Below are 27,826 nucleotides of genomic sequence, written 5' to 3' on the forward strand. Positions count from 1 at the left end.
GCTGAACTATTCTCTATACTGCTTTTTCCATTTGAAATTTAATGTGTATTTCCTTGGGAAACTGCCACAGGAGGACTAACACAACCCTTCCTTACTCCCTTTAGGTGTGGGAGGGCAGATGGCGCGTCATCCCCTTTGACGTCTTGCCCGACTGGCTGAAGGACAATGATTACCTGCTGCATGGGCACCGCCCACCCATGCCCTCTTTCCGGGCTTGCTTCAAAAGCATTTTCAGAATACACACAGAGACCGGCAATATCTGGACACACCTACTAGGTATTGACTTGGATGTAAATGTCATGTGAATTGATCTTTTATAACTAATATCTGAGTTAAGAAGCAAGGGAAATAGATTTTGGAACTTACTGCTGATCCAATAGCAAGAACAAGATTGCCTGGAGCACATCTGACAGGATTCTACAGGATATGTTGGGCAAGAGTTTGGGGTGAATTATACTTGCATAGATGGATCCTGGACAAAGGGTTGCAGTGACTTTCCCCTTCAGTAATCTTACTAAATGCCTGTCCAGTAGAATAACTTCTCTTTGTTCAGCACCAACTAACTTGGTTTGAATTACTCAGATGTGCAAATCCCCCCTTTTCTGTTTGTGTTGTGCTCCCCTCACCCCATCACTGGTAATGTTTTGAGGATTGCTCAAATTGACTTGGCAGATCTATATGAATCCTCTTCCTGTTGTCCAGAAAGATAATTCAGATTTCTGCTCCAACACTGTTCATTAATAGCTTTTAGGGAGAAAATGTAAACACTTTGGTAAGCATGTGCTGTTCTGAGTCAAGACCTTGGTCCAAGGCTTCAACCTGGGACATCTGAATTGCAATGCTGCAGAAAAATTGTGTGCTTTGTACTTCTGTGTGGCTTTCTCACTGCAGCATTGCCCTTGAAATAAGCTTAATTGCCTGTGCTTACTGGACCTTTCCTGGCTCTTGGGACTAATGATGGAACAGGCCTCAAATTAGCTTCAGTTGGCATTGCAGTGACCATATTTTGTTTGGCTCATTGGGGAGGACAAAACTAGAGCTAAGCTTGCATACTTTAAACATTATTGTCAGCAACTGTTTTGCTTGGCAGAACATTTAGGTTGGAGCAAACCTAAAGCCCTTTGGTTCATCAATTGGTCATATTTGTGCCAGCCCAACTTCTGTTTGCTATACCACCATGCCTCATAATACTTGGGAGAAATAATGCAGACAAACAGCAAATTGAATCTGTTTCCAGCTTTGTATCAGGCCACCCATTCCACCATGTTCCACTCCATGCACAACAAACTAAACCGTATTTTAACGTGATGTGCAAAATGTGGCCAGGGGTTTTCCAAAGCTATTCAAGGCAAATGTAGTACCTCACTCAATGATTTGCAAATGTTAAGTCGATTGATCTACAGAAATGTGACAGATGACATTTCTTAAGTGTACTGAATTTGCTGTGATGCTTTTTCTGGGTTCTACCGCTACACACACACAAACTTTGGCAGGTCTTGTAACATTTATTTTTTTTTGGTTTAGGTTTTGTGTTCTTTCTGTGTCTGGGCATCTTTTACATGTTCCGGCCAAACATGTCCTTTGTAGCACCTGTACAAGAGAAGGTCGTGGTTGGAGTGTTCTTCTTGGGAGCCATTCTCTGCCTCTGTTTCTCATGGCTCTTCCACACAGTTTACTGCCATTCAGAAGGTGTCTCAAGACTATTCTCCAAGTAAGTATTGTAGTGGTTCAGTGTGACTTCAGAGCCGGAAAATGTATGTGAAGCACTATGAAAATTGTCAGTGTACAAATGCTTAGCTGTTGGGTCCAGGCTGAGAAACTGGAATCTGCCTAAGAGCTCTACTTCAGCCATTGATGGGCTGCCCATATTCCTGACATTGTGGTTAGCAGGCCAAGATTAAAGAATTTAGAACAGAGCTCTTCTCCTAAGGCTTTTCTGCCTTCGCTAATATTTGGAAGTTGCTGTTTAGGGGTGGTCACAGTAGGAACATTATTAGCCACAGACGTCTTGCACCAGAAGCCAGACAATGATGCAACTAGGTTAGACTTCTTGGGTGCTATGGAGGCTGTGCAATCAGTGAGCAGGCTACTTCATGTGACCTTCCTGAAACAACTTTCCCCCTCTCTTCCCTTCCCTTAGACTGGACTACTCTGGCATCGCCCTTCTCATTATGGGCAGTTTTGTCCCATGGCTCTACTACTCCTTCTATTGCAACCCTCAGCCCTGCTTCATCTACTTGATTGTCATCTGTGTCCTGGGCATCACAGCCATTATAGTTTCCCAATGGGATAGGTTTGCAACCCCCCAGTATCGAGCAGTACGAGCAGGTAAGACTCAAAGGATCAGTTTAAAAATGCTTTCGTCCACATGAAGGGATTTGGTCTGAAATTTTATTCCAAATTGGAACAAAGTGCTGAATTTATGCATGGTGCTATTTTTAAAAATGTAACTTTGAACTGAGTGTGTGCAAGCTCATAGATCAAAAGTTTGACACTCCTAATCTGCCAGTCATATTTGCATAATGTCAGGTTCTAGAGAGGTAGCCATATCTGCCTGCAACAAAACCTCTTTAATGTCCCATATTCAGAATTATGGTGAGACAAGTTTTTGTGAGTTAAAGTCCCCTTCCATGATGTGTTGCCTTCCATTAGTCATGCTTATGGCGTATTTGTGTATATTTGTGTACAGATATACAACAAAATGTAGGTAGTCTCCAAACAGGCCTTGAAAAGTTTACAGTCTGCATTCTTTATGTGTACAGAGAATCCACTAGTTGTAGATAGTTAGTACAGTTGTACCTCTTTACGAACTTAATTCGTTCTGGAGGTCTGTTCTTAACCTGAAACCGTTCTTAACCTGAGGTACCACTTTAGCTATTGGGGCCTCCTGCTGCCGCCAGCACACAATTTCTGTTCTCATCCTGAGGTCAAGTTCTTAACCCGAGATGCTCCTTCCGGGTTAGCGAAGTCTGTAACCCGAAGTGTTTGTAACCTGAGGTGTTTTAACCCAAGGTACCACTGTACTTCATGCACCTTATAAACGGGCATCCCTTCATGGATACATAATAAATTGGTTGGTATTTAGATGCCACAAGATTCCTTGTGTCTGCATCATGTGTGTTTTAATTTGCACTGCCCCTCCTTTTTTGTATGATTAACTTGTAGTACTCATTATGTGACATCTTGTTTGGATGAAATAAGTTAAGGATTCTGGCTGTAAATGCCAAGTCTATCCAATGAATGAAATTTGTGAAAATGACTCATCAGCTTAGCTGGATGCCATCTTTCATAATGATACTGGCTCTAAATTCTGGCTAAGTCCGAGGAAGCTAGAAAGTCAGGCAGGAGGATAATTTAGGGTAAGGTATTGTTCAAAATCAAAACCCCAAATGCATCTTCTAGTGCAGTGGTTTCCAAATTTTGCCATGAGAGAACTGAAAGAAAAATAATCTCCTAAGGACAAAAAACATCTGCCTGCAGGGAAGCTGTTTGCTGTTACAGACATACACACATTCAGCATTTTATTTGTATGCCACCTTTCCACAGTTTAAATCATGCTTAAGGCAGCTTACAACATGGAAAAAAACATAATTACATTGCAAAAGTAATCTTCAACAATAAATAAAACTTCTTGAAGTACACATCCAAATGGAACATTTCCACATAAATCATAAATGGAACATTTCCACATAAATCTAAAATAAGATACAAAAAGTTAATATCAGTAACAGCAACACACACCCCTCCAAACAAAACACCCAAACAACCCCCCAGCCCAACAGTCTGTTCAGCAGCCTCAGTTTTTGTAGCTGGAGTCAGTCAGGGCCCTGCCTTCCCAGGCCAGGTGGAAAAAAGGCCGGTAAGACAAGGACTCCTAGCCAAGATGCTTATTCCATTGCTCCAGCCTTCCTTCCTTCCATTCCATGCCATCTTTACAGGAGGATGGAGACTTTGTTCTGCCCCATCTCTGCTTTTGGAAATGATTAGGTTTTTCTGATACTTCAGTGCAGAGGGTGCTACTTGCTGAATCTCTACAAAAATTGCTGCTCTGGACTTTGTCTCCTTCCAGTTGGGAGGCACACTTGGAACAGTAACTCTTGTAGCAGTGCATGGGAAGGACTCATCCGAGGGGAGGTGAAATTCTTCCATGTGTGCATGCGTGCACACACAGAATGTGAATGTACTCATGAATTCAGGGGGGAAAGTCTCATTTGCCTGCTGGAAGTTTGAAGAATTTGTTCTAGAGTATTTCTGTACCTTCCAGGAAGTTGTACATTTATACAGAGGATCAGGAGATGAAATATATAGCAATTGAAACTAGTACTGGGAATACTATTTGCAAATATTGAAGGTTTTAATTATTGTGAACTGTCAGTTCAAACTGTGGGCTGGAGCAGACAAAACACCTTTGAAGTTTATTCTTCCACGACTGATGTAAGTGCTGCACTTTTGGGGTCAGTCAGTGGGACACAAAGGCCAAAGTTTCTTTCTGCCGCTCACAGCCCACTGGCAGGGAGTCTTTATTCATGGCTTGTGCTACAGTATCTAGTATGCTTAGAAAGCTAGAGGTGTGCACAGTGGGTGTATAGTGTAAATTTTAGGGCACTTGAGAATGAAATTAGGTATACTTCGTTTTCTACAACAAAAAGAATTTTGATTAAAGAAATTATAGTTGGTTGATTGCAATTTTAAATGATCTGCATAATAAAAGTCACTTGAATAAAATGGTGACTTTGGAATTGAAAAGCATACTTTATCTCTAGTATTTAAGTCAGGCATCCCCAAACTGCGGCCCTCCAGATGTTTTGGCCTACAACTCCCATGATCCCTAGCTAAGAGGACCAGTGGTCAGGGATGATGGGAATTGTAGTCCAAAACATCTGGAGGGCCGAAGTTTCTGATTTAAGTGATGTGTGTGTGTTTCTGCACACACACACACACCCGTACGTATTGCAGCAGGCATAGTCTTGAAGGAGGATATGCCTCCTGGTTGCAACAGAAGAGAGAATGCCTCTTCTAAAATGACATTTAGCACTATGCTTAGAAGTACATGGAAATTGTTATTTTTTAAAAATGTGTTCCCGGATTGATCAGGAGTGCCTCTCTAGTTGACCAAATGGGTTGTGGCCATATAAACCAACCACCCAAGTAGTCTTCCTGCTCTGCTTTGGGTTCCTGAGCTTTGGCAGTTTGCCCTCCTCTCTGCCACTGCTTCTCTTGTGTCCAAGGCTGAATCTGTCCCACTTCCCTTATCTCCTAGGAGTGTTTCTGGCTCTGGGCCTTAGTGGGATCATCCCCACCCTGCACTTTGTCATCTCGGAAGGGCTCCTCAAGGCTGCCACAATGGGGCAGATAGGCTGGCTGGCTCTCATGGCCTGCCTATATATCACTGGCGCTGCACTGTACGCTGCTCGCATCCCGGAGAGGTTCTTCCCGGGCAAGTGTGACATCTGGGTAAGTATGGTTAATAGATGCCAGGCACATAATAGGGAGGGTGAGAGGCATTAATGCCATCCCTACTGCATATCTGCAGTGATGGATCACTGTGGTCTGTAGTGGTCTGTAGTCTGTCTATAAAGACAGTTCTATAGATGCCTCTTACTGCTCAGTTCTGGGCTAAAATGGAGCCTGCTGTGCAACTGCTAACTTTAAAACCCTGTGAAACTGCAGCCTTCTCCTGGTAGACATTACAAGAGTGAAAAATATTTGCACTGTATCTGCCTTGGCATATCTGGCTCCCAAGAGAGGGAATGGTGCACAGCTGCAAAAATACAACCATTCTGATACAGCGCTGTTAATGCTCTGTGTTTGTTTGTTTGTTTGTGTGTGTGTGTGTGTATGGGAGCATGTATCTTGTCCTCTAGCCAGTTATGCCAAGTTGACTGGGGCTGGGTGGGTTTAAATTGGCACCTCTTGGTGTTTGCATAGCCTCTTCACACAGAGAAACAAACAATAGATTCCTAGGAAGCAAGAGGGCTTCTTCTTTGGCTGGTTGATACTTCACAATCTCTACTTACTAGCCACTACCACCTATGATGCCCTCCTGTGATGACTGTTCTGGAAAATTGGAGTCTCCATTACCTAAGGTGATACGGTGTTCTGTTTTTCTCTCTCCCATAGTTCCACTCCCACCAGCTGTTTCATGTGTTTGTAGTGGCTGGTGCATTTGCGCACTTCCATGGAGTTTCAAACCTTCAGGAGTTCCGCTTCACAGTTGGCGGAGGCTGCTCAGAGGACGAGATGCAGTAAAAGTGACCGCTTGTCCAGGATCGTAACCAAAAAAGCAGAACTGTTGGAGCAGCCAGTCTACACCTGGCCCAGGGTGGTGTGGAAGCTTCGCAGGGATTCTAACTAAAACTTGGAAGAGAAATTCATACCTCAAGCATTGGAGTGAATTGATTCTGAAGACCTGGAAGTTCTTAAACCCTAATTTATTCCTGGCGTCTACAGACTAAGCTACAGAAAGCCCTTTCTTAATCAGCTTCTGTTCAATGCCATATTTATTTGTAGAAAAACGAGGGGTTGTCATGGGGAGATGGCTTAGCAATTTTTTTTCTTTTTAAAAATCTAGCTTGATTAAGATTTGTATCTTGTTCAGGTAAGTTGATTTTTAGATGCTCTTTTGGGAGGAAAAATGTAAATAAGATTTCTAACATTCTGTTTAATTGAAAAGTTTATATAAATGTTTTAAAATTGTGTGGGAGGGGAGGGGTTTTTGTATAGATTGCAACATGCAAGTACCACACACTGTTTCAAGTTTGCACGAACCCTTTTAAGTGCAAGAGGGCCAGGTGAAACCCCTGCAGCATCTGGGTTCTACAGATTCTTCCTAATGTTTGGGGATATACTGGACAGCTAGACCCAGCAGGCTCAGTCTGCACACGAGGGTTCAGGGTAAGCAAGTGTGGGCAACCTTAAATCGGGCTGATGCTTGGGCCCCTGTATGTTCAGAAGGCAAAGGCAGGAGACATTGTGCAGCTGAGCTCTGCTCACTTGGCAGGGCGTGCCTTCTAAGATCTCTGCCATTTTGTGGATAGTCTTTAGGTGGTCTTTCTTTCCACCAGCCTTTTGCTGTGTTGGGATTTGATGGCTTAAGGCACAATATGGTATGTATCTCGACCTCTTTGGTGGTGGGGGTCTCTTGTCAGTGTTTCACCATTCAGTTGGGCCTGCTATCCTTTTTTATCCAAGTGCAATTGTTAGTGTCAGGCATCTGCCTTCTAGTTGAGAGACAGTAGGATAAGATGGTCTGCAGGGAGTGAGGAGAAACATATGAAAAAGCAGCCTTAGACTAGCTGTTAATTCATTATAGATTATGTTGTGTGCTGCTGAATTACAGTAGCACTAAGGTTGCCCGGTATTAAATTCCACCAAGCTCCACTTGGCTGCAATGTAACACTGCCGATCCTTCTTGCTTCCTTCTGGTATATAAGACAACGCTGCGCACTAGGCTAAATTCTTTCTTTAAAAAGAACAGCTTGCAGAATCTGCTTGGATATTACATTTTTGCCTCTCCTCAAAAGAGTGCTTGGTACCCAAGAGAAGCTTGCCTCTTTAAACACTTCCCCAGATAGCTTAACTGCTTGTGGGGTAGCCGTACATTCTGAGAAGGGCAAATTATCACTAAGCAGAATACTCAGTCGGGCAAGAAGTGTAGTTGCTGTTTTCTCCTGCTAGGCAGGTGAGGCATGTTAAGAGCTGGAGAGAAATGTTTGACACAGTGTAGAATTTGTGTTTTTGAATACTCACAGTGGGGGCGGTTCCTTTGCCCCATAGTATAATTAACTACAAGTGTTGGGGGCTGATAGAATTTGTCACATTTTAAACTGCTTTTTTGATTATTAGAAGGAGGTTGGTCTTTCTGTCTTTTCTGTCTCCCACTCTCAAAACAGAACCTTAGTGTTTAGACCTACAAGAGGTGCTTAATGGGTGCTTGTAGGCAACTTCAGATGTGTATATCCTGGGTAGGATCCTGATGGGCTGAATGCAGATAGGCCAGAATGGCACCCTAACACTTCTGATTGTTCAATCCCATACTAAAATACAGAACAGTATTAATTGAACCCCTTTAATGGAACAGGAAGGCCAGTGATGATTTAACCTTCCCAGTGGTAAATGTAGCCATCTGGAAGAAGGATGGTTTGTCTGATGGGGAAAGTGCTAATACATATCGGACTCAGATCTACCTATCTTGAAAAGCACTTTTTTTGAGAGAGTAGTGGTAACTGGCTGCTTCTGTATTAGCAGCAGAAATAGCACCTCCCCATTCTAGATCAGGCATCCCCAAACTGCGGCCCTCCAGATGCTTTGGCCTACAACTCCCATGATCCCAAGCTAACAGGACCAGTGGTCAGGGATGATGGGAATTGTAGTCCAAAACATCTGGAGGGCCGAAGTTTGGGGATGCCATGCTCACTCCCAGAAAGGGTTTCTTACAACCTGGTCCTACAGCACACAACCTGTACAAAAACACACCCTCCACTTCTACCCCTTTGGTATCTGTTTAGGACATTTTTTGTGTCCCAATAAGAAAAACTGCTTAGCTGTGCACTTTTCCGTGGTGCTTGCTGAGACTTCTTCCCAGGTTGGCACCTGAATGCCTTACTCTCAGCAATCGGAGGTTCGCTTTCTTTGTGTGTGCAGGTTTTCAGTATAGTATAGTTCAGAATTACAGCTTTCTTTTCCCATTAACTAGTGGCCTTGTTCAGTATTTTATTTTTTAAAAAATTGCTTACTGTTGGAGGCGACAAAGCACATCTTGGACTTTGAAGATTGGGGTCTCCAGGCAATGGGATCTCATTACTTGTTGTATTCTTAACTTCTAATAAAAAGAGCAAATGCAATGGAGGCTTGATGGGTGTTGTCTTTTTAGTCTCATTCATGATCATATAAGAACTGGATGGGAATGAGGCCTGGAAATATAGAAATTGGTTTGTGTTACATTTAATGGTGAAAGCTGTTCTTCCATGTTTTTGAACCAAGAGTAGAGAATCATTACCCCTTCCAGATGTTTTGTGGGGGTTTTTTTGCACTTTTTTCTCAACAGACCATGTGCACATATATCAAGGTCTGCTTGACAATGTGAAGCTCTTACACTATACTGAAATATTGTAAATACATCTAAGCACATTTACTTGTGAATGTAAGTGTGGGTCCATTTTCAGCATAATTCAAGTATGACCTGTGGCATATTGTGTATGACAACCAAGAAAGACATGAAACAAAAATATAATGAAAATGTCATATTTTAAAAAGAGGTCAAATGTCAAACACATATTACAAAAACAAAAGCAAAAGTTCAACAACTTCTGTACTGTCACAAATCTCTTGGGGATTTGAGAGTAGGACTTGCTTATTGAAATGCTAGTCGTGTCAAGGAAATACATACCAGCAGTCCTGTAATATGGCTTCCTTCCTATGCTTGCTTTCTCCATTTCTGAGGTCTTGGCTATCCAACCATCAGCTCACGCCTGGCACATAAACTACTGGGATCCAGAAACAAAAACTTCAGGTGTGGTGAAAATTTTGCCCATAGATGCATACATAAGGCAAAATGGCTTTCAAAAGTTGAGAGAAATTTCACATTGTATTAGCACATCTCCAAGTGGTTACTTTCTTCCCTGAAAACTAATAAAGATTGTATTATACAGCTGGTGCATCCATGAAGCCATCAGCATGTCTGGCAAAATAATATTGCAGGATAGAGTAGGAACTGCAAAGTGACAGTCATATTATTTCCTGTGCATCTGTAGACTTCCCAAAAATGTCTGCTTTTAACAATTGTGTCTAACAAAGCTAATGTGCACACTTAGCCTTGCCATGTTTAACACTGGTAATTTTGTAACCTATGCAAGGGAATTATGGCTAAACTCATTGTCCAGTGTTGTGAAGCTGAGGGAACTTGAGAGGTATGGACAGAAGGAATATTGCTAAGGCTAGAGTTTAAGCTTGCCTTAATAACACAGAAACATACCGTAGAAACGTTATTCCTTTTAGCTCAGTACTGTCTACACTGGCTGGTAGTAGCTATCCAAGGTTTCAGATGAAATTCTCAACCTGCAACCGCTCCCCATAATGCATCATGCCTCTTGAAATAGAACACGTGGAGCTATTTTCACATCAAGCTGATAAATCTAATCATTGTCTGAATCAGCTATTTTAGAGGAAAGCTCTCTGTGTAGCCTTAGAAGAGCTTATGTCTGCAGTAGGCAGAGTTGCAAGAACTCATTGCTGGATACAGAAATCCCTGCCAAAGCCTGGCTTGGCAATATTGTTCTCCAGTTCCTTGACAACAATAGAAAAGAATCTCTGTTGATGATCATTATGTTCTCTAAGAAGGTGACATTCCTGCCTCTCCTGCAGAACTGCCCAGGTGTCTGTTAAGTTAAAAGAAAGGTGATTATGAGATGCTTCTCTTTAGCAGATAGTACTGACTGTTTCCATTTTGCAGCTAGGGTAAGTTATAGGTTAAGTCCATCCATTCGGCAAATGCCATCTACTGTTCCAGGCCTTTCCCTCACCAGTGTAAACTTTTCCATACTGCTAAGGCAGGGAGGGTGAGCTGTGAGATCACACAGCTTGGTGAGCCTGTTTGGTTCATAGCCATAGGTGCCCCACCCTCAGTTGCAAGCTCCTTGAAGAAAGGAAGCCCCACTTCCAAACACAACACAGCTAGCAAGTTCCTTGGGAGGATGGAGCCGAAGAAGTTCCTGAGCCTCTGTGGCATTGTCCACATGCTCTGGCATGCAGCAGTTGTCTTAAATGCCCAAGTAGCATGGTCCTCAAAATAGAGCATTTGCCTTTCTGGTCCAAAATAAGGACTTTGATGGGCCTTGTCACCGCAAGAGAAGTGCTGTGGTTCCCAGAGGAAGGAAGAGCAGGGCTAATGAGGCAGAAATCTCAGCCGCTCCTCCACAGTCCTGGGCATTTTCCTGAAAAACAGCAAGTATGTGGTCAGCAAGTAGAATATAAAGGGCAGCGAAAATTAAAGCCTAGCTTCATTTTAACTTGGGCCAGATGATTGAAACTTTTTTTTTGCAATGGGGATGGCCAAATCCACCTTCTGATAACAATTCATAGGGCTGGCAGGATAAATTGTGTCCATGCAGAATGGGCGTGCTCATTAGTGCCTACCACATGACAAGGAACTTGGCTATATGTATAATGTGTGCACAGGTTTGCTGCATACATCACATCAAACAAACAAACAAACACACAATGATGGACAGGTGGGCACACACTGCCCTATTTTTAGGGCCTCCACATAGGCAAACAAGTGAGGCAGCCTTGTGGTGGTTAGAGATGAAGAATCTATGGACTGATATTTCAAAACCCAGCCTATTTTATTTAGGCCAGCACATTATCACGGCTGCTGTGGGGCAGGGCCTACTTTGTCAAATGCAACAATTCCTCAACCCGCCTTACCTCGGGATGGAATGCATGGCAGGTATCTGGTCGCCGCCTCAGCTTCTGGGAGCGCATCCTGTCACATTTCACTGACGCGTTATGTGCAATGCTGTTAAGGTTAATAGCAGTTTGGGGAAATGGTGAAAATTAGAAACAATCCCATTTATGGAGGAGCTGTGTTGTCCCAGAATTCCAGTTTACAACTAGGCTGCACAAGTCATAAGATGTATTCCCATAGAGGTGCCCTTGATTATGAAGCTACTGCATCTGCTCACATGGAATGCCATGCACCCATTCTAGCATAAAGGGTGCTGTCACAGGCAGGACATTTCTCAAAATACTTATGCTACACCTGTTAAGTAGGTGGGCTCAATTAAGATCAGCTAGGATTTTTGAGCATAGTTTAATCTGAACACTGCTTAAATCCTATTGAAACTAGTGGGAGTTAATTGTCCCATTGATTTCAACATGATTTTAGTTGGAGTGGAGCCATCATGGGTGGCTGCAGAACCAAGCAGCAGCTTTCAAGGCTAATGATCACACTTAATGAGCAAGCTCCACTCCAGGAGCAGTTAGCCAGGAGTAAGACCTACTGGAAACAATGGGACCTAAGTTAGTCACAACCACCTTGAGCAAAATTAGGGCTACAATCTACATATTTTTTTCCAGCAGTGTTGCTGCAGAGCTAAAATTTGTCCACTGAAGGAGAAACCTGCTATTATATTAAATGTGTCTTCATAGTTTCATGTGTATGCCTTTAATAGAAGTTCTTCAAACACACTCTGCTACCCCAATGAAGCCTGCTGGTGTCCTGTGCATCTATGCCATCTATGCCATGGTTCTGTTCCAGAACAAGAGTCCCTGCAACTGTAAAAAGCAAACAAATGGGAAGAAGTAGCTCCCGTAATAAGCAGTTTCACCCTGGCATTTTGGAGTTGCAATGCACAACATCTTTCTGTACCATTCTGTACCATCTTTCTGTACAGCAAATAAGTCTATTGGTCCATCTCACACAGTACAGTATTAATGTATTATGGTACACAAAGCACATGGTCCACCATTGACCTAGGACTCCTTCCTTACTTAGGCTTCTATTTTGCAGATGCAAATGAAACTAACAGCATCTTACACATACTTCAGAGTGAAGACTATTTTCAGGTTCTAAAAAGAGTTTAAAAACTAAATAGCCAGTCTGATTTCTCTTTCTGTCTTATGCCTGGTACGCATGTGCTTTTTCTTTCCACCAATTGAGGCATCTAGAAAAATGCACACAATCAATCCATATAGCACGCACCAAACAACAGTACGCAATCATAATTAGCAGCAGATTAACTTGCCATTCCCCTTCATGGATCAATGCCTTGTCGTGGCGAAGGGGCTTGAATAACTCAGAGAAGCTATGAGCTATGCCATGCAGGGCCACCCAAGATGGACAGGTCATAGTGGAGAGTTTTGACTAAACGTGATCCACCTGGAGAAGGAACTGGCAAGCCACTCCAGTAACCCTGCCAAGAAAACTCCATGGACAAAGACAACAGGCATATAAAAGTTATGACGCTGGAAGATGAGCCCCTCAGGTCGGAAGGCGTCCAACATGCTACTGAGGAAGAGCGGAGGACAAGTACAAGTAGATTCAGAGCTGATGAAGCGGCTGGGCCAAAGCCGAAAGGACGCTCAGTTGCGGATATGCCTGGAAGCGAAAGGAAAGTCCGATGCTGTAAAGAAAAATATTGCATAGGAACCTGGAATGTAAGAACCATGAATGGAGGTAAGCTGGATGTGGTCAAAAATGAGATGACAAGAATAAATATCGACATCCTGGGCATCAGTGAACTAAAATGGAAGGGAATGGGCGAATTCAGTTCGGATGACTATCATATCTACTACTGTGGGCAAGAATCCCGTAGTAGAAATGGAGTGGCCCTCATAGTCAACAAAAGAGTGGCAAAAGCTGTAATGGGATGCAATCTCAAAAATGACAGAATGATCTCGATACGAATCCAAGGCAGACCTTTTAACATCACAGTAATCCAAGTTTATGCACCAACTACCGGTGCTGAAGAAAGTGAAATTGACCAATTCTATGAAGACCTACAACACCTTCTAGAAATGACACCAAAGAAGGATGTTCTTCTCATTACAGGGGATTGGAATGCTAAAGTAGGGAATCAAGAGATAAAAGGAACAACTGGCAAGTTTGGCCTGGGAGTTCAAAATGAAGCAGGGCAAAGGCTAATAGAGTTCTGTCAAGAGAACAAGCTGGTCATCACAAACACTCTCTTCCAACAACACAAGAGACGACTCTACACATGGATATCACCAAATGGGCAGCATCGAAATCAGATTGATTATATTCTCTGCAGCCAAAGATGGAGAAGCTCTATACAGTCAGCAAAAACAAGACCTGGAGCTGACTGTAACTCAGATCATCAGCTTCTTATAGCAAAATTCCAGCTTAAACTGAAGAAAGTAGGAAAAACCACTGGGCCAGTAAGATACAATCTGAATCAAATCCCTTATGAATACACAGTGGAAGTGAGGAACAGGTTTAAGGATTTAGATTTGGTGGACAGAGTGCCTGAAGAACTATGGATGGAGGCTCGTAACATTATACAGGAGGCAGCAATGAAAACCATCCCAAGGAAAAGGAAATGCAAGAAAGCAAAATGGCTGTCCAACGAGGCCTTACAAATAGCGGAGGAGAGGAGGCAAGCAAAATGCAAGGGAGATAGGGAAAGATACAGGAAACTGAATGCAGATTTCCAAAAAACAGCAAGGAGAGACAAGAGGGTCTTCTTAAATGAGCAATGCAAAGAAATAGAGGAAAACAATAGAATGGGGAAAACCAGAGATCTGTTCAAGAAAATTGGAGATATGAAAGGAACATTTCGTACAAAGATTACCATAATCAAGGACAAAAGTGGTAAGGACCTAACAGAAGCAGAAGACATCAAGAAGAGGTGGCAAGAATACACAGAGGAATTATACCAGAAAGATATGGAGGTCCCGTACACCCCAGGTAGTGTGGTTGCTGACCTTGAGCCAGACATCTTGGAGAGTGAAGTCAAATGGGCCTTAGAAAGCACTGCTAATAACAAGGCCAGTGGAAGTGATAATATTCCAGCTGAACTATTTAAAATTTTAAAAGATGATGCTGTTAAGGTGCTACACCCAATATGCCAGCAAGTTTGGAAAACTCAGCAATGGCCAGAGGATTGGAGAAGAGCAGTCTACATCCCAATTCCAAAGAAGGGCAGTGCTAAAGAATGCTCCAACTACCGCACAATTGCGCTCATTTCACACGCTAGCAAGGTTATGCTTAAAATTCTACAAGGCAGGCTTAGGCAGTATGTGGACCGAGAACTCCCAGAAGTGCAAGCTGGATTTCGAAAGGGCAGAGGAACCAGAGACCAAATAGCAAACATGCGCTGGATTATGGAGAAAGCTAGAGAGTTCCAGAAAAACGTCTACTTCTGCTTCATTGACTATGCAAAAGCCTTTGACTGTGTCGACCACAGCAAACTATGGCAAGTTCTTAAAGAAATGGGAGTGCCTGATCACCTCATCTGTCTCCTGAGAAATCTCTATGTGGGACAAGAAGCTACAGTTAGAACTGGATATGGAACAACTGAGTGGTTCAAAATTGGGAAAGGAGTACGACAAGGTTGTATATTGTCTCCCTGCTTATTTAACTTATATGCAGAATTCATCATGCGAAAGGCTGGACTAGATGAATCCCAAGCCGGAATTAAGATTGCTGGAAGAAATATCAACAACCTCAGATATGCAGATGACACAACCTTGATGGCAGAAAGCGAGGAGGAATTAAAGAACCTTTTAATGAGGGTGAAAGAGGAGAGCGCAAAATATGGTCTGAAGCTCAACATCAAAAAAACCAAGATCATGGCCACTGGTCCCATCACCTCCTGGCAAATAGAAGGGGAAGAAATGGAGGCAGTGAGAGATTTTACTTTCTTGGGCTCCTTGATCACTGCAGATGGTGACAGCAGTCACGAAATTAAAAGACGCCTGCTTCTTGGGAGAAAAGCAATGACAAACCTAGACAGCATCTTAAAAAGCAGAGACATCACCTTGCCGACAAAGGTCCGTATAGTTAAAGCTATGGTTTTCCCAGTAGTGATGTATGGAAGTGAGAGCTGGACCATAAAGAAGGCTGATCGCCGAAGAATTGATGCTTTTGAATTATGGTGCTGGAGGAGACTCTTGAGAGTCCCATGGGCTGCAAGAAGATCAAACCTATCCATTCTTAAGGAAATCAGCCCTGAGTGCTCCCTGGAAGGACAGATCGTGAAGCTCAGGCTCCAATACTTTGGCCACCTCATGAGAAGAGAAGAATCCTTGGAAAAGACCCTGATGTTGGGAAAGATTGAGGGCACTAGGAGAAGGGGACGACAGAGGACAAGATGGTTGGACAGTGTTCTCGAAGCTACGAACATGAGTTTGACCAAATTGCGGGAGGCAGTGCAAGACAGGAGTGCCTGGCGTGCTATGGTCCATGGGGTCACGAAGAGTCGGACACGACTAAACGACTAAACAACAAACTTGCCATTGCTTTTGCCATGGTTTCCATTAGAACATATGCATCAATTCACTGTTGGAAAAATGTAAACCACAAGAACTGTACAGCCCAGTACAACCTCTACCAGCAGAAAGATATATTTGACTTCTTTAGGTTGCAGTAGGACAGGTGGAAAGCTGCTGCAGTCACATACAGCATCTACAACCAGGAGCAGGAGATTGCTGTTGGTAATTTGCTGCACCACAAACATCCTGTAAGGGCGAGAAGATCCCCCCACCCCAAGAGACTATGGTCAGAATAGAAGGTTATAGAATACTCTCCTTGCCCCTTCCTCAGGGGTTTTTTTCCAGCTGGAACTCAGTTCTGGCACCTCTCAGGTGAGTGCCATTGCCATTCTAAGATAACAAGGGAGGTGAGTTCCAACACTTCTTTTTCTAGAAAAATAGCCCTTCCCTTCCCTTCCCTTCCCTTCCCTTCCCCCTTCCCCTTCCCTTCCCACCGCCACCACCACCACCACCACAAACAAGCACATCAAGCAATAGGAAACAGCAAGAATTAAAGCAAATGGGAAGGGGGCAGAGGAAAATATATTTAGTTAATAAATGGGAATACTATTAGGGAATACTCAGAACTGAGTTGAAGACTGCCACTTTCAATTACACAAATACAATTTTATTGCATTGGAGGCAGAATGGTTGAGAAACTTGAGCTGTGGGTTATAAAGCAGAGATAAATCCTTGTGTACTGTGGACTAATTTGTTAATACTTTAGTGCAGCTCTTGTGTAAATGGATTGATATACTTGACTCTGGATGGGAATGTAGCATCTACATACATTGTGTGTGTGTGTGACATTGTGTGTGTGTGTGTGTGTGTGTGTGTATCTATGCACAATTAAGAGGTTGTAAGTTTTTTAGTGTTCATCTTCAATGTACTCTGCATTATAAGCATAGTGCTCATGCATGGAAGGGCATGCAGAAGAACTATTTATGTATGTATTGAAGCACATTGACTTTAGTACATCACAGTTATGTGTTCCAAGGCAGGATTTCAGATTCAGAGTGTGTGTTCAAGCCAGTGTAAATATAGGTACAGGACTGACCTGTGTGTTAAAGTGTATGTGCGGGGAGATCAACCCTATGCAGCTATGCAGGGGAACCACATTCAAAGAATGACTATAAAGTCCCATGTGTCCTGACTTCCATGCAAGTGGCCCAATACTGAGGGATCAGCTGGTGATGTGGACAGACTCTCGTCACATGACACTGAGGCTACAACTCCATTCTGTGTCTGCTCCCTTCTCTAGCCATGAATACAGTGCAGTATTTGGACCATGAGCTTGAATTCTCATTTACTGTATATGTGTCATTTTCATAGTTACTACCGGTATTATTTATTTTCTGACAACATAAAGTGTTCATGCTCAACTAATATGGAAAATGCATCCTAAGCATGCCTACAGCCAGAAAGACAAATAGTCCTCTACTGTCCTCTGCTGGGGGACTATGAGTGGTGTGTACTTCACTAAAAGCTAAAAGTTCCATCTTAATATTTAGCACCTGAGTTTTAGTTCTTAGATCACCTCCTGTGGGCTTGTGGAGGCTTTATTCAAATGGCCTTCTCTGTAAACAGAATCCTGCCAACTGTACCCAGCTGGGTACCATGTCTGAGTTAATGGAATCATCTAAAAGCAGCTTGCATACCGTAGGTAAGCTACCGTAGTTTCATGAAAATAATAATGACAACAACAACAACAACAACATGCATGCTTCATGGGCATAATCTTAGGGCTGGTCCAAATGTTACATCTGAGTGATAAGCTTTTCATTCAGCAACACTCCCTACAGAAGTGGCAACATCTAGAACAGTGGTTCTCAAACTCCACCCCACACTCCACTCGAAATTTGCTGAGGGTCTTAGGGAACCACTTAATGATATTTCTACCTGCTGTAGCAGTTGTAATTCCACAGAATTCAATTTGTAATACAATAAAATACAATATTAAGAAAATAAAGGAAGTGGTAACAATGCAATTAAAAATTTACACAAAACTAAATTCAAAGGATGTATGATTTCCCATCTTCAGCCACAAATTCATAGACACCTTGAGAACCACTTGTGGTTCACAGACCACACTTCAGGAACCCCTGATCTGGAAGCTTTCTACCCAAGTGAATGAAGCATCCAACTCCCAGCACCATCATTCCCATTGTGAATAATGGTGTTAGTGTGGTATAATAATAATAATAATAATAATAATAATAATAATAATAATAATAATTTATTATTTATACCCCGCCCATCTGGCCGGGTTCCCCCAGCCACTCTGGGCGGCTTCCAACAAAACACTAAAATACATCTAGAGCTTTTAGATATTAGAGCTGTGAACATTACATGAAAATACTAATGTATGAATTAGTCCTTAGCTTCCTTACAATAATCATGTAAGGTAGATCAGTTAGGGGCCAGGAGGGGGGAAGGGAGGGAGGGAAGGAGAGAGAAAGAGAACAATTTTCTGGAGATCACTTGCTGAGTTCATGGCTGAGCTAAGAAATTGTCCCATGCGCTTTAACCATTATGTTTATACCAACCATCATAGGAATTGCTTCAGAAGCTATCTGGCATTAGTAGGTACACAGGAGAGACATGTGTTGCTAAGAGCAAGGCTGAACTTATTTGCACAAGACAAAGTATTCAAATCTAATAAGCTCCAAGCATGGTGTACCTGCAACTAATGCCCTGACAGAAGGGCTTTTTTCAGCTGGAACTCACCAGAACTCAGTTTCAGCACCGCCCAGGTGGGCCCCATTGCCATTATAAGAGAACAAGGGAGGAATTCATGGTGAGTTCCAGCACCTATTTTTCTAGAAAAATAGCACTGCTTGACGGTATAAATGAGAGAGAGGAGAAAAGATAATGCCTAAGGCAGGGCTGACAATTCTTAAACTCACTATAGCCAGACTGTTTTTTTGGAACCAGCATTTGGAACCAGCATCAAATGCTCAGATTTTTTGGTGCCAGTATTCAGTGTTTAGGCACACTGAGTTGTTTAATGTTGGCAAAGTAGAGTTCTTACAGGCAAACATGCCTCTCAGCCCTTGCATGCAGTTTAGAATGAGTGGTGTGAGTTCTCTAAATCATACAATCATACATGGGATAACACTCTATGGAGAGCTTTGAGCGAAAAGATTGCCTTGAAAAGAAATGGATGTTGAACAGAATTAACATATCTGTGGGCCCTCGTGGATATGAATTATTTGGAACAGGAATGTTCTACACTGAAGTAAATGCACTAACCTATAAAGAAAAAACAGGAAAAAACATGATCATATTCAGTTTTGCCTGTCTTTCTAAAGGGAATTCACAGAACCACAGAACTGTAGAGTTGGAAGGGACCTCAACGGTCATCTACTCCAACCCCCTGCAATGCAGGAATCTCAGCTAAAGCATCCATGACAGATGACCATCTAGGTAAAGGTAAAGGACCCCTGACAGTTAAGTCCAGTCACGAACGACTCTGGGGTTGCGGTGCTCAACTCGCTTTACTGGCCAAGGGAGCCGATGTTTGTCCACAGACAGTTTTTCTGGGTCATGTGGCCAGCATGACTAAGCCACTTCTGGCAAAACTAGAGCAGCGCACAGAAATGGCGTTTACTTTCCCACCAGAGTAGTATCTATTTACACCACAGCACTACCCGTGCCCTCTGTTTAAAAACCTCTGAGGAAGGAGAGTTTACCACCTTCCAAAGGAGTCCATTCTACTGTCAAACAACTCTTACTGTCAGAAAGTTCTTCCTGATATTTAGATGGAATCTCTTGTAATTTGAATCCATTGGTTTGGGTCCTACCCTCTAAGGCAGGAGAAAAAAAGTTTGCTCCAATTTCCAATATTCCTTTAGATATTTAAAGATGGCTATAATCTCTCCTCTCAGTCTCCTTTTTCCTAGGCTATACATACCTAGTTCCCTCAACCATTCCTCATAAGGTTTGATTTCCAGACCCTCATAAAGCCTGGTTTCCAGTGAAGGGTGTGGCTGAGGAGAGTTCTGAGGACCAGATAGAGAGACTTGGAGGGCAAAATGTGGTTCTGAGTCCCCCACCTGTGCAGTAGGTAAGGAGTGTGTTCAAGGTAGATCTTGGTAACTGGCAGGTTCATGCAGAAGGAAGTGGTCCGTGGGGGACCTGGGTCCTAAGCAATCGTCACTACTATTGTTACTAACGGACATTTGAATTGAGGTTGGAATAGTTCATAGATGCAGGCAATTCAGAAGAAATTGTGGAAAATAAGAGGCATTGCAAGGATAACAAGAGACAGTTAGTTTGCTTGGAGATCAGACTAACTAGGGACAATTGAGAGGCACAGGTAGGAGAAAAGGAAGAAAGAGAGCACATTTCTTACTTCTGACAGTCTCCGCATTCAATAATCCCATTGGTCTCTTTGATGGCAGGTTCATATACAAACACTGGGTATTCTGTGTCACATGGTTGTAGCATGTCGTGCTTCTTGTGCTTGTGAGCTGAGATGAGGAAAAAGAGGCTGAGTGAGAAAATCAGGTGAAGGAAACAAATGAGCAGAAAAAAAGAGAAAAGGAAAAAAGAAGCGGAAAGATGTTGACCCAAAAACGAAGATTACTGGCAGCCACTAGGTGGTGTGGGAGACCCAGTGTATGAGGATGCCCTAGAAGCATGAATATGGCCACCCTTTAGCCAATGCTGAGATTATGTACTTATCAGTTTGACAGGCTGTTTACTGCTAGAAAGTCAAAACACACAAGTGGGAAACCACTTGCAGTTAGTTCATGGTTAGAATCAAACCAGCTGGCCAAGACATTACCAGGTGGCTCATATGGGAGAAACAGGAATACTTTTTACTAATGACAGTGACTGGGCTGGGCTGGGCTGGGCTGGGCTGGGCTGGTACGGCACCAATCTAGTAACCTGCAGCTAATTACATAAGAAGGAAGCTTTACTTGAAAGAAAGTCCACTACCCAGCTCCCACTAGCCAACATAGGAACTGACTACCTGCAGTGGAAAGATCTACATTTTGGGGAACCTGAAGCTTGAACTGTTATGGGGTCCTTCAGCATCAGCAACGAAGTCTAGAGTAACCACTGTTATCTTCTTCAATGGGGTTGTTCCATGACAGATCACCAAACCTTTACAACACCTGTGCTACTGACTTTCAGACTTTGGAATTGTTGAAATATATACAATAATAATAATAATCACTTTTGAAGTTTGGGGAAAGCTGAAATCCAAAACATTTAAGAAAGCATAAATATTGTTTAAAATATTTATGTTATTAATTGAGTATACAAAACTATCTTAACTGTGTTGCATGTCAACCTTTTTAACATTTAGGTGCACTATTTATTTATTTTAAAGAAACACTAGGTGTCATTGTGACATTTTGAAGGACAATGATGTTCAGACTTGCATGGATATGTTTGCATGGAGAGAAAAAATAATCACCTGCCAGATAGTCAGGGAGTGGGTGAACTGGTTGGTCATGAATAACAGCAGAAGTTTACATTTGAGAATACTAACAGTGGGGCTGCTGTTCTTCAAACAGAGAAATGCCCTAAATGCTGTTGGACATTTGCATCACACTGGCCTGAGGGAGAAAAGCTGTGCTGGCATTTATTCTCTTGTGTGATGACGACAACTCAGAGATGCAAAGATATTGCAAATGCCACACAAACATGTATAGTTTGTGCCACTCATTGGGAGTTGAAATAGTGACAAATATCTGAAAACCACACTCTTTTCTAGTTTGTTTTAATCTATCCATTTTTATCTCCCTGCCCTTCAAGGAGCTCAGGATCATCTTAATCATCACAATTCCCTTCTCAGGTAGGTAAAACCTGTGAACTCTTGGAATTGGAATCAAGCAGGTGGTTGAGCCTGTCCAGCATTCTAACCACACTGGCTCTCACACAAATCTGTGACTGCAGCTTTTGTGAAAATTGCAGTGCTCTAATCTGGATACAAAGCTTGCAACACCCTTGCACACAAAATGAAGACTTGTGTAGCCCATCTGTCAAGCACCAGTGAAGCGAAGTGTTACTTCCTGCTGGGAAGTGAATATCAGAGCTCCCATTGCTTTGTCACAATGGTACCTGTCCTTCCTGAGGGTTTGCAAGTGACTGAATCTCTGCTTCAGTGCAACCATCACAAACAATCTGATTCCTCCCATTGCTTTTCTTTGCCTGTAATGTTGTTCATCAAGTTTCCCTCAACATAACTATGCAGCAGATTCCCTGTTCTAATCTTTCAACTATGAAGGAAGCAGCAGGCTATCTTAGCACAACCTCCCTCAACTGGGATTAAAACAGAAATAAATTTATGCCAGATGGTGCAATGAGTATTGTAAACAACACCTATTTCTTTTGCTGGGTCTTATTAAGTTTCCATGCTGTATAGCAAGGATTTGTCCAGTCCTGCATATGTCACCCTGATGTTTTGCATTACCCCTCCGCCCTAAATTGGTTGTCGTGTCCAAGGTAATCTAGATAAGATTCGAACCTGGAACCCCTCAACTCACTAACTCCCTAAAATGAATAAAGGCAGCTGATTAGACAGCTTGTCTAAAATGTGACAAAATGTAGGTGGACAGGAGTCTTAACCACAGCGCAACCCTGATTGGGTGAGCCAGATTTAGCATCTGTATAGATAGACCCCTTATTTGGCACTCGATATATTTTCTAGGTTTCTCTTCTAGTGCAGTGCACCTTACTAAATAAAACCTAGAAATTACCCAACATGGAAAACATGTGGCCTATCCAGGATGCAAAACTATAAGTTATAGCCATGCAGTTACATGTCCACAACCAGCTCACTTTACATATCCAAACTTTGACTCTCCCTCTCCTCAAGGTAGACCTGCATTAGTGTCATGTATGGAAGGGAAGATCTACAGCATGCTCTGCATCTTCTTATTGTGTTTCATTCACATATAACATTTGCTCTTGAAGCCACAGAGATTTGTCCTGTTCAAACTCCCTTTTGTCTCTCTGTTAAACCACACTTCAACTGGATCAGAAGTGAATTTCCTCATACCCCAAACAGTTCCTTGGACACAGAGGAATAACAGCAATAAATTGAGCCTGAGGAGAGGGAACAAATTCAGTCAGCTACAACAGGGCAGAACACAGTGAAGCCACTGCTGCATTTGGGGGAGGGCATTTCCCCCCTCTCACCCACCAGTTTCATCATGAATTAACACCTGAGCAGCATCAGCAAAAGGGAGTAAAATGTCACCGCCATCCTGATATTTGCAGTCACATTGATCCGGAAAAATAACAACAGAGATGTGTTTTAAATTGCTGGCGTTTCACTATCAGCAGGGCAGCCCATATATATATATATTTCTAGCCCAAGCAGCTGTCTATGTGACCAGAGATCGGCACCTATGCACCATTTTATGATATTGCAAAGGGCCTTGAGTTTCTGTATCTCTGCTTTTCTAAATCATATATTATTAAATATACAAGACCACTGAGTGGTTTACATAAAACACTGTAAAATTGTATGAAATCTCTCTCACAGATTGCTAGATGTTACGGCATGTGCACAGGACAGCTGCTCCCCAGCGGGGGCTGGTGCCTATTGGGATAGGCAGGCTGTAAGGCATGGATGCCAACAGTAGGAGGAGCCAGAGCTGATGATAGGCAGAACTAATTTTAGTTTAACCCCAATCCTCCTCCATAGAAGGGCAACAGTGCCACTTAGAAGGAAGAAACCGGCAGGCAGGACCAGAAAGAAGGCAGTTGGGAGCTGGTTGCGGTTGGTAGGGCAGTGCCCTATTTGCCCTAATAGATCAGCGCCCACTGCCTTCGGAAGCAATCTGTGCTTCTTTCTCTGTCTTCCAGTCCCACTAGAGATGCCCTCATGGGTGGGGTAAGTTGGGGAAATAACTAGACCTCCAAATATTACTCTCCACCAGTTACTCCTATGCCACTGTCCTGCTTCCCCAATTCCTCTGAGGCTTATAATCCACCAGCAGGAGTATGGAGGATTGGAGCCTCTTAGCCCCACCCTTTATTTATTTATTTATTTATTTAAATTTATATACCGCAGTCTCAGGTCAGTTCACCATTACCTACCTGCAGCCCATCCCGGCTGATTACTGGCTGGGCTATTCATGAGCAAGCAGCCAGTTTAACAACTTCTCCACAGGAGCTTTAGCAACTGCTGATGTTTGGAATTTGGGAAGGAAATAATACCTCTTGCCAGGATATCATAGAGAAGGTTTTTCCTCTCCTTGCCTAAGGGCAGGCTGGTGCTCAGTTGACCTGGGAAGTACCCTCACATGCCACAGCTCTACGTGTTGAAGCTTTAGTGACATATTGGAACATGGGAAGTTGCCTTGCACTTAAACTACTGGACTATCTAGCTCAGTTTTGTCTACACTGATTGGCAGCAGCTCCTCAGGGTTTCAGGCAGAAGCTTTTTTTTCAGCCCTACCTGGGAACTGAGGATTGAACTAGGTGTTTTCTTCATGCAAAGCAGATGCTACACCACTGAACCCACCCCCTGTTGTTGGGTTTACTGGTAGCTAATCATGATGACAAATGGTGTGAACTAAGCAAAGAGTTTTAATATTTATCTTGGTTAGGTATATCTTATTGACATAAGAGCAGCTCCCATATTTCTTATTTCTATAGACAAGCCATTTATCAGCCAGCCTTTGTCCGAATGGTGGAGTGGGAATAAAGAGTTAGAGCTGCTTATTCAGCCAACCTGTAATCATATCTGCTTCTCTAACATAAATAAATTATAAGAAAGTTGAATGAACTTATTTATTGAAGTTGCTCTAGTCTAGTGATCAGAACCTGACTATCTGCAGTTGTCTGAATAATACAGTTTTGCTGAATTTCCAGTTGAGTGATTACCACCTGTCCTCATGCAATTCTGCCAACAGGTTGAAGTTTCTTTCTGATAGATTCTTGCCCACCTCTAGCTAATTATCTCTGCTTGCATTTTGTACCTACTGATAATGCCAGAATGTCCTCTCATGTTTCTTTCTGAGCTCCATATTTGACCTGGATCCTCTGATTATTATGGATCCTTTTAGAGCAACCATAATACATGGGAGCTCTGGCTGGAGCTCAACTAAGGTTGCCTCCCTTCCTGCATGATGTAACCATCACAATGTCCTTTCTCTTGCACGAATGGCACCTCCCTAGTCCACCCTTCCTCATTTCTTCATCATCCCTCTATTGTTGGGTTTACTGGTAGTAGTGCTAATTATCATGCAAACACTTAGGCCTGGCCTGATTCAATTCAGTCCTGAACAATTGAACAGAGGAAAGAACTCCTTGAAGTTCTTACTCTACCTCTAGACCTTGGGATACCAAGCATTATTTGAGACATCAGGCACCAACTCCAGAAGCAGCACCTATTGGGCTGGCCTAGTATGACAGATAGAAAGCTCAGATTGTAGATTAAAAGCACCATAGGAAGGCCTATGTATTTGTATAATGTGTAAATATTATTGAGTAATAATTAAGTATTGAGAATGAAATGGGGGAGAGGGGGTAGAATAGAAGATGGAACACTGATAAACCCTGCAACTTTTCAAATACTAATTTGTTCCTTTATAATGGACCAAGCTTCTTGTAAAATATCATTAACATTGAAGGGCAAGACTTGCAAATATCAATATAAGATTCACTTTAGCAGCGTACAGCAGCATTCTCCACCCATTGCCTATTGCTCAGTAAGAACTGCTGCCATGCAACCTTAGCTCATTTCAATAAAGCTTGTATGGGTGAACCCACATTCTTTGCACAAGCTGCTGCTGTTTGCACATATTGGCACATCCCTAGAGCTACTGCACATCTTTATATTCAAGGTTATAGCTGGACCAGCAAGCGCAGAAACTTGCAATGAAGTATGCGAATCACACAGTGAGTGGTAGCACAATAATTAAACAAGTAGTGATATCTCTGTTTTCAACTAGGCAGTCGCAGCTAATTCCTGAACAGCTGTGAAGTGGGAAAGAAATTACCCCCAGAATTCTGGGTAAATCTGCTATGGGTGTTCTCCTGTCTCCAGAAAATGGAGATATTTTTGCTGTACTATAATGATTCTACTTACCGTGGTGGAAAACAGACTTGGCTATATAGGTCGCATGGCATAACATGTGATGCAGATGAATCCATGATGATGATCACAAGATGGTGGTAGAATTCCATGGTGAAGACACATGAATAGGAAGAATGGGAAATGAAGAAAGAGGAAGAATGACATGGTGGTGAAATGAAAAAATAATTGTTCACAACAGTAACAATGAGCGTGAGACTACTCCTTAAAATTCACCTGCCTTTACAGTTAATGAAACTGCTGTTTCATGAGAAATATGTTTTATTGTCTTATTTCCTTCTTTACTTCACATAAGCCTATGTGAAGTGAATGTGATATACTCAAAAATACTAGAATATTTGACACTGAAAGTTTTGGCCTGCACACTGCTAAAAGTTTAGGAGCAGGCAATGCTTTCAGAAACAAGTACAATATTGGAAGTACACCCTGGACTAGAGAGAGACAGCTATTCTATCTGGTTAAAATATGTGTAAGCAACATAATGTATGTAACCAGCATATTACTGTAGCCAAACCCTAGCAGGCAGTGCTGTAAGTAACATTTCCTGTATGAGATTGTGCTTTTGAAATGGTTTCTGCCATTTATTATTATTATTAAATGAAACATATTAAGAATTAATTATATTTATAAAGTTATTTCTTTCTTTCTTTCACAAAAGACTGCCTGTGTTTTTCTACGTTTAGCTTACATTGCTGTTATGTTTCAAAAATTATCTCCAAGATACGGAGGACTGGAATTGAAAGAATAAAGTTTTGTAATTTTAAGAGCTCATAGACAAAGCGACACTTGCTCAGAGTGCATGTGATTCACAGACCACAAGTTACCCACATCACTGTTTTTAGACAGGCTTTTAGGGGTCTTAACACTGACACCCTTTCTGCACGTTCCAAGCAAAGTGCATTTAAATGAAAGAACTGGCCCACTGCTTCAGCAAATAGTTGCCAATAGTCTTCCATCCACCTCATGGGATACCCTAACACAGACCACATATGAGCTGACATAGTTGACAGTGTTATTAAACCTTGCCAGTATATTCCAGGGTGTCTGAATAAAGGTGAAATGGAAGCTGGCGAATAGATTCTCAGTGCCAACAGGGTGGCAATATCTCTGGATTGTGCTAAATTGCATTCGTATGTGTGGCTCCTTCATCCAAGCCCAGTGGCTGCAAAATTTGTGTGCTGTGAGCTGGCTGCATTCCCGCATACTCACCATCTGCCAAATTGTCTGTGTGCCAGAAGCCAGATAGGTTGAACTCCAGAAAGAATCTGTCAAAAGGGGGGGGGGGAGAGAAATATGTATTTTATGCTAGCCCGGAAGGGCAAAGGTGTTACGCAGGCAGACAGTCCCTGTGATTTGCTCTACTCTGAGCTTTTAGGCTTTAGGAGCAGCCTAGAACTTGCCTTGCAGTTCACACCTGATCCAGTTACTTTAAATCCTTTGTTACTTTTCAGAATGGATAATTCTGCCTTAATCCTAAAATAAATTACTAGCAATTCCTGTGGCAAGGCTGTCATTAACACTGTGCTCCTTGTGGCTGGGAGGGAAATATACTCGGTCACCTTGAAAGCCATCTGCTCAGCAATGGTGGATTGCTGGTATTCAGTGCCCAGCGACAGCTGTGGAGTGTGCCTAGCAAGTTAATCTCTATGAAGAATCTTGGAATATGGCCCTTGTCTCAAATTCAAAGGTGTTTGAATCTAACACTTCAGTCTCTGCCTAGTACAGGCATCCCCAAACTGTGGCGCTCCAGATGTTTTGGCCTACAACTCCCAT

General features: G+C 42.5%; 2 protein-coding genes across 3 annotated transcripts in view; one reads left to right on the forward strand and one right to left on the reverse strand.

The window, feature by feature from the left end:
• The window catches only part of ADIPOR2 (adiponectin receptor 2), a 36,700-nt gene extending 27,853 nt beyond the window's left edge, over positions 1–8,847 (forward strand). For both annotated transcript variants that reach the window (XM_035127344.2, XM_035127345.2), the window contains exons 4-8: positions 105–276; positions 1,525–1,711; positions 2,141–2,328; positions 5,261–5,454; positions 6,121–8,847. In XM_035127344.2, the coding sequence (XP_034983235.1) occupies positions 105–276; positions 1,525–1,711; positions 2,141–2,328; positions 5,261–5,454; positions 6,121–6,249 (870 nt within the window). In that variant the 3' untranslated portion in view covers positions 6,250–8,847. The remainder of the gene's footprint in view (positions 1–104; positions 277–1,524; positions 1,712–2,140; positions 2,329–5,260; positions 5,455–6,120) is intronic.
• The window catches only part of CACNA2D4 (calcium voltage-gated channel auxiliary subunit alpha2delta 4), a 180,530-nt gene continuing 160,222 nt past the window's right edge, over positions 7,519–27,826 (reverse strand). The window contains exons 34-39 of the mRNA XM_060280005.1: positions 27,263–27,318; positions 26,048–26,068; positions 20,345–20,462; positions 16,085–16,197; positions 11,425–11,507; positions 7,519–10,931 (exon numbers count right to left, since the gene is read on the reverse strand). Coding sequence (XP_060135988.1) covers positions 10,836–10,931; positions 11,425–11,507; positions 16,085–16,197; positions 20,345–20,462; positions 26,048–26,068; positions 27,263–27,318 — 487 coding nt within the window. The 3' untranslated portion in view covers positions 7,519–10,835. The remainder of the gene's footprint in view (positions 10,932–11,424; positions 11,508–16,084; positions 16,198–20,344; positions 20,463–26,047; positions 26,069–27,262; positions 27,319–27,826) is intronic.

The sequence above is a fragment of the Zootoca vivipara genome, chromosome 10 (assembly GCF_963506605.1).
Source record: "Zootoca vivipara chromosome 10, rZooViv1.1, whole genome shotgun sequence".
Taxonomy (NCBI): domain Eukaryota; kingdom Metazoa; phylum Chordata; class Lepidosauria; order Squamata; family Lacertidae; genus Zootoca; species Zootoca vivipara.